This window comes from Aquarana catesbeiana, linkage group LG13 (genome assembly GCF_042186555.1).
Source record: "Aquarana catesbeiana isolate 2022-GZ linkage group LG13, ASM4218655v1, whole genome shotgun sequence".
Lineage (NCBI taxonomy): Eukaryota > Metazoa > Chordata > Amphibia > Anura > Ranidae > Aquarana > Aquarana catesbeiana.
Genome location: NC_133336.1, coordinates 236,201,029 through 236,216,934, shown reverse-complemented (window position 1 = coordinate 236,216,934; position 15,906 = coordinate 236,201,029). Strand labels below are relative to the sequence as shown.

Genomic DNA, 15,906 nt, shown 5'->3' with positions numbered 1-15,906 from the left:
TTTAGACATGAAGGCATAGAGAGGAACCTCAGCCCTGCGTAAGCTCCGACTGGAGCAACTCTGAGCTTTTACAGGTCCCATGTAAAGGTCTTCTGCTTCTTCTTTCTCCATCAGGGTTCTGCCAGTCTTATATGTCCGCTGAGAATTTTCCACGTGGCTTCAAGTTTGACACGGATGAAGTCAACTTCCCCCTCACCGGCCTGTGCTTCATAGGCCTGATTTCCATGATTGACCCACCCAGGGCTGCTGTACCAGATGCCGTTGGGAAATGCCGCAGTGCTGGGATCAAGGTACGCACCGAAATATACAGAGACCAGGCTGCAGACATTCAAGTATTTGCTGGGAGGAGGAAAGGGGGAGCTGAGCTGCTGAGTCTCTGGTTGGGTTAGGGGCAGGGAGGGGGGCAGAGCAGGGGGAGCTGGGCCACTGGGAGGGGGAAATGAGTGGCTGGGGAACTGGAGCAGGGGAAGCTGATTTGTTGAGTCCCTGCTGGGAGGGTAGAAGGGTGAGCTGAGCTGCTGAGTCACTACTGGGAGGGGTAGCAGGGGGAGATAAGTTGCTGGGAGAGAGAGCAAGGGGAGATGAGTTGCTGAGTCACTGCTGGGAGGGGGAGCAGGGAGAGATGCGCTGCTGAGTCACTGCTGGGAGGAGCAGCAGGGGCAAAATGAGCTGCTGGGAGGGGGAGATGAGCTGCTGAGAGAAGAACTTCAGTGCTTTTGCTGTAAATAGTGAGGATGAATTTCTCCACAGTACCTGCAGCTACAAAAGTCAGGGAGGTCTTGTTTTAAAGCTCACTGACAGCTCCATAATAATTTGTAAATCAGTAAATGATAAAAAGCCTGGCCGCGGGTTCACTTCAAAAACTCAAGCTTTATCGGTAACAGAACCATAGACAGAAGACACGTTTCACTGCTGGAGGACTTGTGATTTTGTTGGGCAGATCTCATGCTTTGGGAATGAGGAGAGTCTATTAAAAAGAACTTTCCAACCTTTATTCCTGACAGAGCTCCTAATGATTGCTGGGTTACATCTGGGAGGTAAATCTGCAAGTTCTGTCGGAGTTCAGAGAACATTCCCCGAGGTTTTCCTGATTTCCTCGTTGGGTATAAATGAATCCTGACCTAGATTAGGCTTGATGTAATTTACATTGCTTATTAAATATACTTTGAATTTTAGGACGCAGTGCCACAGGGTGATCATATATGGAGTAGCATCCCTAAAATACGTTTGAAGGATAGATTTAGCTCATTTGGTTGACAGGCAGCTCTGTAAAAATGAATATTTGCTTAAATCTCCAGCCTTCCCTTCAGTCTTGCACAGTTGTACCGGCTCATCCCCTGGACTGAAATGGCTTCCTCTAAATTCACCCCACACTGTGAGCTTTTCAGTGTTCAGTAGAAGTTGCAGAAAGTCAGATAGAGCCCTCCTCATTGCTTAGCTGGAGGCCACCCAGCATCATCTAGCCCTTTCCTCCCCAGCCTGACCGTCCCTGGCCTGCCCTTTTCCATTCATTGGACTACCTATTGCCCCATTTATGGCTACTGATCTCAGGAATGGACTATGTAGTATGTAGATAGAACCGGGTCACACCATGGCATTAATTACTTCTGCCTTCCAGGTCATCATGGTGACTGGCGACCACCCAATTACCGCCAAGGCCATTGCTAAAGGCGTGGGTATCATCTCCGAGGGTAACGAGACTGTGGAGGACATCGCCGCTCGCCTTAACATCCCAGTCAATCAGGTCAATCCCAGGTAAGTGAATACATTCCCAGGACCAAAGCATTAACTTTAGTAGAGTGTTATCAATCTATAAAATCTTATATACTGTATATATACATATATATATATATATATATATATATATATATAAAAAACAGGGGTGGGCTAGGCTGGGCTGAGGGGCAGGGTGGCAATTGCTGACAATTTTTTTTCGGGCTGCCTGGGGGGGGGGGGAGCTCTGCCACATTACACAGAACGGGGATCTCCAGCTTGCCCGCCGCTGTAATGCCAAGTATCGGCTCCTATGATAGACAGCACACTGGTTATGTCTATCATAGGAGCCAAGACTTGATATGACCACGGCTGCACTGGGTAAGCGGGAGACACCAGCTCTGTGTAATACAGTGGCTCTCCTCTCTCTGCATTGCAGGCTGCATTTGATGGGCACTGGTAATGCAGAATTGGATGGGCACTGGTAAGGCCTACATTGGATGGGCACTAGTAAGGCTGCATTGATGGGCACTGGTAAGGCTGCACTGGATGGGCACTGATCAGGCTGCATTGATGGGCACTGGTAAGGTTGGGCACTGATCAGGCTGCATTGGATGGGCACTGATGAGGCTGCACTGATAGGCACTGGTGAGGCTGCTTGATGGATACTGGTGAAGCTGCATTCATGGGCACTGATCAGGCTGCATTGATGGGCACTGGTGAGGCTGCATTGGATGGGCACTAATCACACTTCATTAATGGGCACTGGTGGGGCTGCATTGGATGGGCACTGATCAGGTTGCATTGGATGGGCACTGGTGAGGGTGCATTGGATGGGCACTGGTGAGGGTGCATTGGATGAGCACTGATCAGGCTGCATTTAATGGGCACTGGTGAGGCTACATTGGATGGGCACTGATCAGGCTGCATTGGACGGGCACTGGTGAGGGTGCATTGGATGGGCACTGATCAGGCTGCATTGGATGGGCACTGGTGAGGGTGCATTGGATGAGCACTGATCAGGCTGCATTTAATGGGCACTGGTGAGGCTGCATTGGATGGGCACTGGTGAGGGTGCATTGGATGGGCACTGATCAGGCTGCATGATGGGCACTGGTGATGCTGCATTGATGGGCACTGATGAGGCTGAGCTGATAGGCACTGGTGAGGCTTCATTGATGGGCACTAATCAAGGTGCATTGATGGGCACTGATCAGGCTCCATTGATGGGTACTGGTGAGGCTGCATTGATGCATTATTTTTGTTAAACCTCCTTTGTTGCTATTAACATTACATTATGTTACCACATTGTAACATATTGGTCTTGCTTCATAACATCAAAATCCATTATAAAACCAGGTGGGCATGGATGGTGAGCTGATTCTGTGGTTCAATGGGCTGCCAGCCCTCCCCTGAGTACATAATTAAGGCTACCTTAACACTGGGGTGATGCCGGCATTAGCGGTAAAGCGCCGATAGTCTTAGCGGCGCTGTTATAGTGGCGCTTTTCGACCGCTAGCAGGGCGCTTGTAACCCCCACTAGCGGCCAAAGAAAGGTTTAAAACTGTCCGTGTTGCAGGGCTGCCGAATTGCTTTGCAGGCGCTTTGGCAGTGCTGCCTATTCATTTTAATGGGCAGGGCATTTTGGGTGCGGTGTATACAGCGCTCCCCCACCGCCCCAAAGATGTTGCTTGCAGGACTTTTTTCCCGTCCTGCAATCGCACCGCCCCAATGTGAAAGCACTCGGCCTTCCACACTGGAGAGGCATGAGAGGCGCTTTTCAGGTGCTATTTTTAGCGCTAAAACGCGTGAAAGGGGTCTAAGGGCTCACTTTTAACATCTCACCCTATGGACAATGAAGACGGATATGCTGCCAGCGGGACCCCTGTGAACTAATTAGAACATTGCAGCCTTTCATTAAATGAGTGTGTGCTAATATATCCACAGGTAGGACATTGTCGCCACCCAGTGGCAGATTTTAGGTACTACTTGTGCAACTTTTTAGCTATAATTGTCCCAATACATCCATCAGCCCCATCCCACCAATCAAACTTTTTATTATTTTGACCAAGCCTAGCAAAAGACAATCACTTGCCAGCACAATTGTATTTTTGACTCATATTACAGCACCCTAAACACTTAGATCAGTTGGAAAAAGCTTACCATGTAATGCTGCACGGTGCCTGCACTTTACTGCTCCACTTGTTTTAGTGGATAGCTATAGAATAGATCTGGATACATAGCGAATCACATAACACAATTCTATGGTGTCCTGCCCTTTAAATTGGTGCAGTCTCAGCAGTCGTTCAGTAAGGAAGCTGACTGCGTTGTCTGATAAGTCTATGGCAACAAGAGGGAGCTTCTGCAGTTGAATATGAAAATAGAGAGCATGAGTTGTGTGATGGTGGCAACGAATAGTAAACTTTACAAAACGTTTACTATATATATATATATATATATATATATATATATATATATATATATACTGTCTCTATCTATCTATCTATCTATCTATCTATCTATCTCTCCATCAGGGTGCCGCCCCCCTAATCCAGCCAATCAGGAAGCGGGTCCTGAGACCCGACTGGCCCGGAGTCTTAAGACCAGATTGGCCGCGGTCCTAACTCCTGATTGGTCCGGGAGGAGAAGCGACTGCCGGGACTCGGGAGGAGACTGGCTGGCTGGGGGTGGGGGGTGTTCTGGCTGGCTGTTGAGACTGCGGGCTGCCCCCCCCCCCCCTCAAAAAAAAAAAAAAAAATCGAGCAGCAGCCTCCACTGCTCCTTCCTCCGCTATCAGCACAAGTCACTCCTGACAGGTTTTCCTGACACCAAGAGATAAAAAGGTGACAGGGGAGGGATCTCCAGTACACAGTCTATGATTAACAGCCTCAGCTCTGTTCCTGTGTGCTGTGTGAAGGGGGGTGTCCCTTCCCTCCAATCAGCTTCCCACCCCCTGCTTTCTGAAAGTTCAGACAAGCTATATAAATTATGCACTTTGTACAGAAAACTGCAGATAAACAGGTACATTGTACGTAGGGGGATTTGTTTCATCTCTGTGTACCTGGGGCCAGTCACTGCACTGGTTATGTGGAAGGATTTACAACCACTTTTAATTTACTTTGATACAAAAGTTGTTACATTATAACCAAACCTGGAATAAAATACAGAAGACGTTACGTTGGATTAAAAAAAGAAAAAAATTCTGGTTTGTTTTGTTTTGTTGCAGAGAGGCGAAGGCGTGCGTGGTCCACGGGTCAGATCTGAAGGACTTCACCTCGGAACAGCTGGATGACCTCCTGAAGAACCACACGGAGATTGTCTTTGCCCGCACCTCGCCGCAGCAGAAGCTGATCATTGTGGAGGGTTGTCAGAGACAGGTACACCTTGCTGCCTGGGAACACCCACATTGGCTTGTAGCCAAATCATTCTCTGTATACTTGATCCGGCCCAGAGTAGCCAGAGGGAACACCAATGGCGACAGCCACTGTAGCACAGGGAACACCAATGGCGGCAGCTCTTGTAGCACAGGGAACACCAATGGCGACAGCCACTGTAGCACAGGGAACACCAATGGCGGCAGCTCTTGTAGCACAGGGAACACCAATGGCGGCAGCCGCTGTAGCACAGGAAACACCAATGGCGGCAGCTCTTGTAGCACAGGGAACACCAATGGCGGCAGCCGCTGTAGCACATTGAACACCAATGGCGACAGCCGCTGTAGCACAGGAAACACCAATGGCGGCAGCCGCTGTAGCAAGGGGAACACCAATGGCGACAGCCGCTGTAGCACAGGGAACATTAATGGCGGCAGCCACAGCAGCACAGGGAACACCAATGGCGGGAGCCGCTGTAGCACAGGGAACATTAATGGCGGCAGCCACTGCAGCACAGGGAACACCAATGGCGGCAGCCACTGTCATACAGGGAACACCAATGGCGGCAGCTCTTGTAGCACAGAGAACACCAATAGTGGCAGCCTCTGTAACACAGGGAGCACCAATGGCATCAGCCTCTATAGCACAGGGAACAATGGCGGCAGCCTCTGTAGCACAGGGAACACCAATGGCGGCAGTCCTCGTAGCACGGAGAACACCAATAGTGACAGCCTCTGTAACACAGGGAACACCAATGGCAGCAGCCCCTGTAGCACAGGGAACACCAATGGCGGCAGTCCTTGTAGCACAGAGAACACCAATAGTGACAGCCTCTGTAGCACAGGGAACACCAATGGCGGCAGCCGCTGTCACACAGGGAACACCAATGGCCAATGGTGGCAGCCCTTGTATCACAGGGAACACCAATAGTGACAGCCTCTGTAGCACAGGGAACACCAATGGCGGCAGCCCTTGTATCACAGGGAACACCAATAGTGACAGCCTCTGTAGCACAGGGAACACCAATGGCGGCAGCCCCTGTAGCACAGGGAACACCAATGGCGGCAATCCTTGTAGCACAGGGAACACCATAGTGACAGCCTCTGTAGCACAGGGAACACCAATGGCGGCAGCCCCTATAGCACAGGGAACACCAATGGCGGCAGTCCTTGTAGCACAGAGAACACCATAGTGACAGCCTCTGTAGCACAGGGAACACCAATGGCGGCAGCCGCTGTCACACAGGGAACACCAATGGCCAATGGTGGCAGCCCTTGTATCACAGGGAACACCAATAGTGACAGCTTCTGTAGCACAGGGAACACCAATGGTGGAAGCCGCTGTCACACAGTGAACAAAAATGGCGGCAGCCGCTGTCATACAGAGAACACCAATGGTGGCAGCCGCTGTCACACAGGGAACACCAATGGTGGAAGGCGCTGTCACACAGGGAACACCAATGGTGGCAGCCGCTGTCACACAGGGAACACCAATGGTGGAAGGCGCTGTCACACAGGGAACACCAATGGCCAATGGCGGCAGCCCTTGTATCACAGGGTACACCAATAGTGACAGCCTCTGTAACACAGGGAACACCAATGGCGTCAGCCCCTGTAGCACAGGGAACATCAATGGTGGAAGCCGCTGTCACACAGTGAACAAAAATGGCGGCAGCCGCTGTCATACAGGGAACACCAATGGCGGCAGCCGCTGTCACACAGGGAACACCAATGGCGACAGCCTTTCTTGCTGCTCAAACTCTGACTGTGGTCTCCTCTGCAGGGCGCCATTGTGGCGGTGACTGGGGACGGCGTCAATGACTCTCCGGCTCTGAAAAAAGCTGATATCGGTGTGGCTATGGGCATAGCGGGGTCGGATGTCTCTAAACAAGCTGCAGACATGATCCTATTGGACGATAACTTTGCCTCCATTGTGACAGGCGTGGAAGAAGGTTTGTAGAACCAGAAGTGTGTATGACTCTGGTGAGGACATTGGAGTGTAAGCTCTTCTGGTGCACAGAAGATATAAATCTCTGTAATTAAGTGTAATAATAAATGTATAATTAGTTCACTGGCACAGCTGATTTGGTTCTTTTTTTTTTTTTTTCATCACAGGTCGGCTCATTTTTGACAACCTGAAGAAGTCCATCGCCTACACCCTGACGAGTAACATTCCGGAGATCACGCCCTTCCTATTCTTTATCATCGCCAACATCCCTCTGCCTCTGGGCACCGTCACAATCCTATGTATTGATCTGGGCACAGACATGGTAGGTACATATATGAAAGTCTCACTTACTAAAAGAAAGGAAGAAGCAGCACAAGGAGCCCCCCGGGGCAGGGAGCATGCTGACAGGAGGAGAGAGCAGAGTGACAGGGAAGATAAGCTCATCAGTTGGCTGCTTCTCCTTTCACTTTCCGGTCATGGGGCTGGGGAGGGATCAGACCTGTAAGTGTTACTGAACTGCAGCAGAGAAAAATCATGTCTCCTGCCTCTCAGTGTCACTGTTCCCCACTTTGTGCGGTGGCTACCTAGTCATGGTGGCGGGATGAAGTGTCACGTGACCCAATTTCTTTTCTTTTTTTTACGCACTAGGTGCCCGCCATCTCACTGGCGTATGAAGCTGCCGAAAGCGACATTATGAAAAGGCAACCCAGGAACCCGCGAACGGACAAACTGGTGAACGAGCGCCTAATTAGCATGGCATATGGGCAGATTGGTAAGTCTAGGCAATCTAAAGGCTTTATGAGAGCCTGTTACACATTGATGAGAAACCGCTACGTCTTTTCAGTTGAAGGCCAACTTTTGGCTAAACTAAGAAGTCAGCAGTGGCAATACCTTTAGTGTATAACTTTGTCCTGCAGTACCACTTTTTGGCCACAAGATGCCATCAGTTTTCCTATTTGACTGATGCCCAGAAGATGGAAGGAAAGACTGTGATTAGTGCCTGATGAAGGGAGAGCTGAGCCCCTGTAATGCGTTGGTTTGACCTTTTGATACCTTCTGAGGACACAGACAGCAAAACAATCCTGATGGAAGTTATAAACCTTCCACGTTACTGGAAAATGCATTTTTTCTTCAGGGTTACACTTATCGCCCTCCTGCATTCATAATAATTGCACGCACCTCTCCATGTGAGTTCCCCCGCAGTACCTCTTATTGGCCACAAGATGCCCCCAGTTTTCCCGTTTGACTGATGCCCAAAAAGACGAAAGGAAAGACTGTGATAGCTCCCGATGAAGGGAGAGTTGAGGCCCCCGTAATGCGTTGGTTCGACCTTTTGATACCTTCTGAGGACACAGACAACAATACAATTCTGATGGAGGTTATACACCTTTCACACTCTACTGGAAAATGCATTTCTCTTTACACTTTTTGCCCTCCTGCATTCATAATGAGTGCACACACCTCTCCACATGATTTCCCCCATAGTAACACTTATTGGCCACAAGATGCCCTCAGTTTTCCTGCTTGACTGATACCCAGAAGATGGAAGGAAAGACTGTGATAGTACCCGATGAAGGGAGAATTGAGCCCCCAAAATGCGTTTTTTTTTTGTTACCTTCTTATACCTTCTGAGGACACAGACAGCAATACAATCATGATGGAGGTTGTGAACTTTCCACACTCAACTGGAAAATGCATTTCTCTTCAGGGTTGCACTTATCACCTTCCTGCATTCATAATGAGTGCACACACCTCTCCATGTGATTTCCCCCGCAGTACCTCTTATTGGCCACAAAATGCCCTCAGTTTTCCTGTTTAACTGATACCTGGAAGACAGAAGGAAAGACTGTGATAGCTCCTGATGAAGGGAGACTTGAGCCCCAAAATGCGTTGGTTTGACCTTCTGATACCTTCTGAGGACACAGACAGTAATACAATCCTAATGGAGGTTATAAACCTTCCACATGTTACTAGAGAATGCATTTCTCTTCAGGGTAACACTTATCACCCTCCTGCATACATATTGAGTGCACACACTTCTCCATGTGATTTCCCCCGCAGTACCTCTTATTGGCCACAAGATGTCCTCAGTTTCCATGTTTGCCTGATACCCAAAAGATGGAAGGAAAGATTGTGATAGCTCCTGATAAAGGGAGAGTTGAACCCCAGAAATGCATTGGTTTGACCTTCTGATACCTTCTGAGGACACAGACAGCAATACAACCCTGATGGAGGTTATAAACCTTCCACATGCTGCTGGAGAAAGCATTTCTCTTCAGGGTTACACTTATTTCCCTCCCGCATTTCTAATGAGTGCACACACTTCTCTATGTGATTTCCCCTATAGTAACTCTTTTTGGCCACAAGATGTCCTCAGTTTTCCTGTTTGACTGATAGCCAGAAGACTACTGCATTCATAATGAGTGCACATACCTCTCCATGTGATTTCCTCCGCAGTACCTTTTATTGGCCACAAGATGCCCTCAGTTTTCCTGCTTGACTGATACCCAGAAGATGGAAGGAAAGACTTTGAAAGTACCTGATGAAGGGAGGGTTGAGCCCCCGAAATGCGTTTTTTTTACCTTCTGAAACCTTCTGAGGACACAGACAGCAATACAATCATGATGGAGGTTGTGAACTTTCCACACTCTACTGGAAAATGCATTTCTCTTCAGGGTTACACTTATCGCCTTCCTGCATTCATAATGAGTGTACACACTTCTTCATGTAATTTCCCCCCATAGTACCTCTTATTGGCCACAAGATGTCCTCAGTATTCCTGATGCCTAGAAGACAGAAGGAAGGACTGTGATAGCTCCTGATGAAGGGAGGGTTGAGTCCCCAAAAATGCGTTGGCTTGACCTTCTGATAACTTCTGAGGACACAGAGAGCAATGCAATCCTGATGGAGGTTTTGAACCTTCCACACTCTACTGGAGAATGTATTTCTTTTCAGGGTTACATTTATCGCCCTCCTGCATTCATAATGAGTGTACACACCTCTCCATGTGATTTCTCCCCCGCAGTACCTCTTATTGGCCACAAGATGTCCTCAGTTTTCCTGATGCCCAGAAGACAGAAGGAAAGACTGAGATAGCTCCTGATGAAGGGAGGGTTGAGTGCCCGAAATGCGTTAGTTTGATGTTCTGAGGACACAGACAGCAATACAAACCTGATGGAGGTTGTGAACCTTCCACACTCTACTGGAGAATGCATTTCTCTTCAGGTTTACACTTATTGCCCTCCTGCATTCATAATGAGCTCACACCACAACTCCATGTGATTTCCCCCCCGCAGTAGCTCTTATTGGCCACAAGATGTCCTTCGTTTTCCTGATGCCCAGAAAAGAAAGGAAAGTCTGTGATAGCTCCTGATAAAGGGAGGCTTGAGTGCCCGAAATGCGTTGGCTTTACCTTCTACTCTTTCAGCAAGAGTAACCTATCCTGGACTCATCACAAACTTGTAACGCTCTCATCTTTCCTTTACTTCCTGTTCTCTCTTACACCCGTCACCTGAACAGGAAGTGAGCGGAAATCCCTGTTAAGCGAACACAGGCAGCAATACAATTGCGATGGAGATTCTTCTACACTCTCTGGAAAATGTGATTCCCCGCAGCTTCCATTTTTTAATTAGCGCAGCTTTCGAAGTGAGAAATAAAGAAAAAAAAAAAAGAAGCCGCCTTTATTTTGCAGGCATGAGCTGCAGAGATGGATTTCCCCGCCTACGGAACTAAATTACAGATTACAGCCGAGTGGCGAGGGGCGCAGCGGATGCGGGGAGCCGTGCGTTTTTTTATTAAAACTCAGTCAAACATAATTCTGTGAATAATACAAACGTTCCTAATTGTCAGGGCTTTCTTTGTATCGCAGCCACTAAAATAAATGTTATTTGTGGGATTAATCGCTCCCCGCCGACCAGTGCTGTGTCTTGGCCTAGGCCGACAAGGCCTAGGCCTAGGGCGGCACTTTGCGGGGGGGCGGCGGCTTTTTGCCGCCCCCCCCACGTGAAACCCCCCCCCAACTCGTCCTCCCCACGTCCCGAATAGATTCGGCCTCCCGCGGCCAGCTCCCGCTCTGATACAGCCTCCCGCGGCCGGCTTGCCTTATTATGTATTGTGCACTCATCAGTACTGGCACAGTATGGGCACGTACTTTGGCCGAGGGAGGGAGCGACTGCCGCCCCCACAAAACGGACCATGACAGACTGTCAGCTTGACTGATGGAGGCGGAGCCTAATGCTCCGCCTACCCACCTCTGCAGTCCAGCTCGGGGAGTCGGGATGTGTCTCTTTGGTTACCAGAGGAGGAGGAGGAGCGAGAGAGAGGACGACGACGACGGCGGGAACCCTCAGGTAATTGATTTAAAAACTTGTATACTGTAACCCAGGCAGCCACTGTGCCCCCAAACGCATCCACTCTGCCCCCAAACGCAGCCACTGTGCCCCCAAACGCAGCTACTGTGCCCCCAAACACAGCCACTGTGACCCCAAAGGCATCCACTCTGCCCCCAAACGCAGCCACTGTGCCCCCAAACGCAGCTACTGTGCCCCCAAACACAGCCACTGTGCCCATCAATAGCTGCCACTGTGCACATCAAACGCACCACTATGCCCATCAATTGTCACCACTGTGCCCCCAAACGCAGCCACTGTGCCCCCAAACGCAGCTACTGTGCCCCCAAACACAGCCACTGTGCCCCCAAACGCAGCTACTGTGCCCATCAATAGCTGCCACTGTGCCCCCAAACACAGCCACTGTGCCCATCAATAGCTGCCACTGTGCACATCAAACACACCACTATGCCCATCAATTGTCACCACTGTGCCCCCAAAGGCAGACACTGTGCCCCCAAACGCAGCTACTGTGCCCCCAAACACAGCCACTGTGCCCCCAAACGCAGCTACTGTGCCCATCAATAGCTGCCACTGTGCACATCAAACGCACCACTATGCCCATCAATTGTCACCAATGTGCCCCCAAACGCAGCCACTGTGCCCCCAAACACAGCTACTGTGCCCCCAAACGCAGCCACTGTGCCCCCAAACACAGCCACTGTGCCCATCAATAGCTGCCACTGTGCACATCAAACGCACCACTATGCCCATCAATTGTCACCACTGTGCCCCCAAAGGCAGCCACTGTGCCCCCAAACGCAGCTACTGTGCCCCCAAACACAGCCACTGTGCCCCCAAATGCAGCTACTGTGCCCATCAATAGCTGCCACTGTGCACATCAAACGCACCACTATGCCCATCAATTGTCACCACTGTGCCCCCAAACGCAGCCACTGTGCCCCCAAACGCAGCCACTGTGCCCCCAAACACAGCCACTGTGCCCATCAATAGCTGCCACTGTGCACATCAAACGCACCACTATGCCCATCAATTGTCACCACTGTGCACATCAAACGTAGCCATTGTGCCCATCAAACGCAGCCACTGTGCCCATCAAACGAGGCCACTGTGACCATCAATTGCCACCACTGTGCCATCAAACGCAGCCACTGTGCCCATAAAACGCAGCCACTGTGCCCATCAATTGCCACCACTGTGCCATCAAACGCAGCCACTGTGCACATTAATTGCAGCCACTGTGCCCATTAATTGCTGCCACTGTGCCCATCAAACGCAGCCACTGTACCCATCAATTGCCGCCACTTTTCTATCAAATGCCTCCACTGTTCCCATCAAATGCTGCCACTGTGCCCATCAAACACAACCACTGTGCCCATCAATTGAAAGAGGAAGGGGTGTGGTTTACAGGGCGTGTCTTAAATAGGAAGGGGTATGGCCTTGACAGGAAGGGGTGGGTCATATTTAAATGAGGGGGCGTGAGTTAAGTCAGGCCTAGGGCAGCACAAAACCTAAATACACCACTGCCGCCGACGACATGGCAGGGTACGCGAGAGCGCTTAGAAAATGAGCTCAGTTCTCTTTTGAAATTGCCCTTTTTTTTAAAGAGAAAGATCGCATTTATTATAGAAGACCTGTGCTGAGACACAAAGGCTGATAATGCTGACTTCTGCCTGAAAATGCTAAGTGCTTGGCTGGGCTTTGAGGCGCCGGCCCTGGAACAAGCATGCAGAGGAGGAATGACAAAGGGAGGCCCAAAACCCTCATTTGCATTTTAAATCTGACCTCTGGCCTTCCCTCCTGTCTTACCGGCTCCTCTCCTGGACCGAAATGGCTTACACTGATTTCAACGCACACTGTGAGCTTCTCACAATGTGCATCTCATTTCCTGGCTGCAGGATGTCCAGCATCATTTAGCCTATTCCTCTCCAGGCTGACTGTCCCTGGCCCACCCCTTCCCAGCCTGGCTGTCCCTGGCCCACCCCTTCCCAGCCTGACTGTCCCTGGTCTTCCCCTTACCAGCCCGACTGTCCCTGGCCCGCCCCTTCCCAGCCTGACTGTCCCTGGCCTACCCCTTCCCAGCCTGACTGTCCCTGGCCCGCCCCTTCCCAGCCTGACTGTCCCTGGCCCGCCCCTTCCCAGCCTGACTGTCCCTGGCCCGCCCCTTGCCAGCCTGACTGTCCCTGGCCCGCCCCTTCCCAGCCTGACTGTCCCTGGTCCGCCCCTTCCCAGCCTGACTGTCCCTGGCCCGCCCCTTCCCAGCCTGACTGTCCCTGGCCTGCCCCTTCCCAGCCTGACTGTCCCTGGTCTTCCCCTTCCCAGCCTTACTGTCCCTGGCCCGCCCCTTCCCAACCTGACTGTCCCTGGCCCGCCCCTTCCCAGCCTGACTGTCCCTGGTCTTCCCCTTCCCAGCCTGACTGTCCCTGGCCCGCCCCTTCCCAGCCTGACTGTCCCTGGCCCGCCCCTTCCCAGCCTGACTGTCCCTGGTCTTCCCCTTACCAGCCTGACTGTCCCTGGTCCACCCCTTCCCAACCTGACTGTCCCTGGCCTGCCCCTTCCCAGCCTTACTGTCCCTGGTACGCCCCTTCCCAGCCTTACTGTCCCTGGTCCGCCCCTTCCCAGCCTGACTGTCCCTGGTCCGCCCCTTCCCAGCCTGACTGTCCCTTTTCCGTCCCTTCCTAGCCTGACTGTCCTTGGCTCGCCCCTTCCCAGCCTGACTGTCCCTGGTCCGCCCCTTCCCAGCCTTACTGTCCCTGGCCCGCCCCTTCCCAGCCTTACTGTCCCTGGTCCGCCCCTTCCCAGCCTGACTGTCCCTGGTCCGCCCCTTCCCAGCCTGACTGTCCCTGGTCCGCCCCTTCCCAGCCTGACTGTCCCTGGTCCGCCCCTTCCCAGCCTGACTGTCCCTAGTCCGCCCCTTCCCAGCCTGACTGTCCATTTTCCGTCCCTTCCTAGCCTGACTGTCCTTGGCTCGCCCCTTCCCAGCCTGGCTGTCCCTGGTCTGCCCCTTCTCAGCCTGACTGTCCCTGGCCCGCCCCTTCCCAGCCTAACTGTCCCTGGTCTGCCCCTTCCCAGCCTGATTGTCCCTGGTCCGCCCCTTTCCAGCCTGACTGTCCCTAGTCTACCCCTTCCCAGCCTGACTGTCCCTAGTCTGCCCCTTCCCAGCCTGACTGTCCCTAGCCCGCCCCTTCCCAGCCTGACTGTCCCTGGCCCGCCCCTTCCCAGCCTGTATTTCCCTGGCCCACCCCTTCCCAGCCTGTATTTCCCTGGCCCGCCCCTTCCCAGCCTGACTGTCCCTGGCCTGCCCCTTGCCAGCCTGACTGTCCCTGGCCCGCCCCTTCCCAGCCTGACTGTCCCTGGCCTGCCCCTTGCCAGCCTGACTGTCCCTGGCCCGCCCCTTCCCAGTCTGACTGTCCCTGGTCCCCCCTTTCCCAGCCTGACTGTCCCTGGCCTGCCCCTTCCCAGCCTGTATTTCCCTGGCCCGCCCCTTCCAAGCCTGACTTTCCCTGACCCCGCCCCTCTCATTTATTGATTTCAGTTCTTTCAATCTTGGAGGCTTAGCATTACATGTGGGTGTTACCTACGCAAATACAGCCTGCCTAGAAACGCCCACTCCACCTGCTTGCAAAAACATTTGTGTTCTGTAAAAAAAGACTATATAAAAGCTATGGTGCAGCGCAAGGCTCAGACAGGTCCTCATTGGCTATCAGCCTCTGCGAGTGCAGGCAGGGATGTAGTTCAGCCTAGGCCATGTCCAATGTGTTTCGCCCTTGCCATGGGCAGGGATGTAGCTCAGCATAGGCCATGCACCAACGCGTTTCACCCTTGCCATGGCTTTTTTTTATTCTATTAAAATAACAAACATGTTATTCTTACCTGCTCTGTTGCAGTCGGTTTTGCACAGAGCAGCCCAGATCCTCCTCTTCTGGCTGGAGCTCCTGGCTTCTCCCTCCTGTTGAGTGCCCCCACTACAAGCAGCTTGCTATGGGGGCACCCGAGCCGAGCTGCAGCTCAGTGTATCCATTCAGACACCGAGCTGCGGTTCGGTCCCACACCCTCTCTCTCCTGATTGGCTAATTGAGTTTGATTGACAGCAATGGCGCCGCTGCTGTGCCTCAGCCAATCAGGAGGGAGAATCCCAGATGGCGAGGCACTCTTGGACATCACTGGATAGAGATGGGGCTCAGGTAAGTGTTAGGGTGGCTGAGGGGGGAGCTGCACAACGAAGGGCTTTTTATCTTAATGCATAGAATACACCTTCTACCTTTACAACCACTTTAAGCCTCATGGGTGGGACGAAACGCGTTGAAAGTGTGTGGCTTGGACAGAGCCCAGGCTGGGTCTGTTTTCACTTTTCATACATAGGGTTTTGTTGTGAACCTTCTTCTATTGCATTCCAAAACTGCTGGTCATGTGATGCCATTTGATTGTATACAGATCTCTCAGTATGATGTGTTGTGACATTCTGATGAAGTGTATCTAAAACCATTTTTTTTTTTTTTGGATAACGTAGGTAAAGGTTAGAT

The 15,906-nt window shown here is 51.6% G+C and overlaps 1 protein-coding gene across 1 annotated transcript in view; it reads left to right on the top strand.

The window, feature by feature from the left end:
- LOC141116998 (sodium/potassium-transporting ATPase subunit alpha-2) overlaps window positions 1-15,906 on the top strand; it is a 68,729-nt gene that overhangs the window by 39,810 nt on the left and 13,013 nt on the right. The window contains exons 13-18 of the mRNA XM_073609555.1: window positions 115-290; window positions 1,619-1,755; window positions 4,940-5,090; window positions 6,870-7,038; window positions 7,202-7,356; window positions 7,683-7,806. Of these exons, the coding sequence (XP_073465656.1) occupies window positions 115-290; window positions 1,619-1,755; window positions 4,940-5,090; window positions 6,870-7,038; window positions 7,202-7,356; window positions 7,683-7,806 (912 nt within the window). The remainder of the gene's footprint in view (window positions 1-114; window positions 291-1,618; window positions 1,756-4,939; window positions 5,091-6,869; window positions 7,039-7,201; window positions 7,357-7,682; window positions 7,807-15,906) is intronic.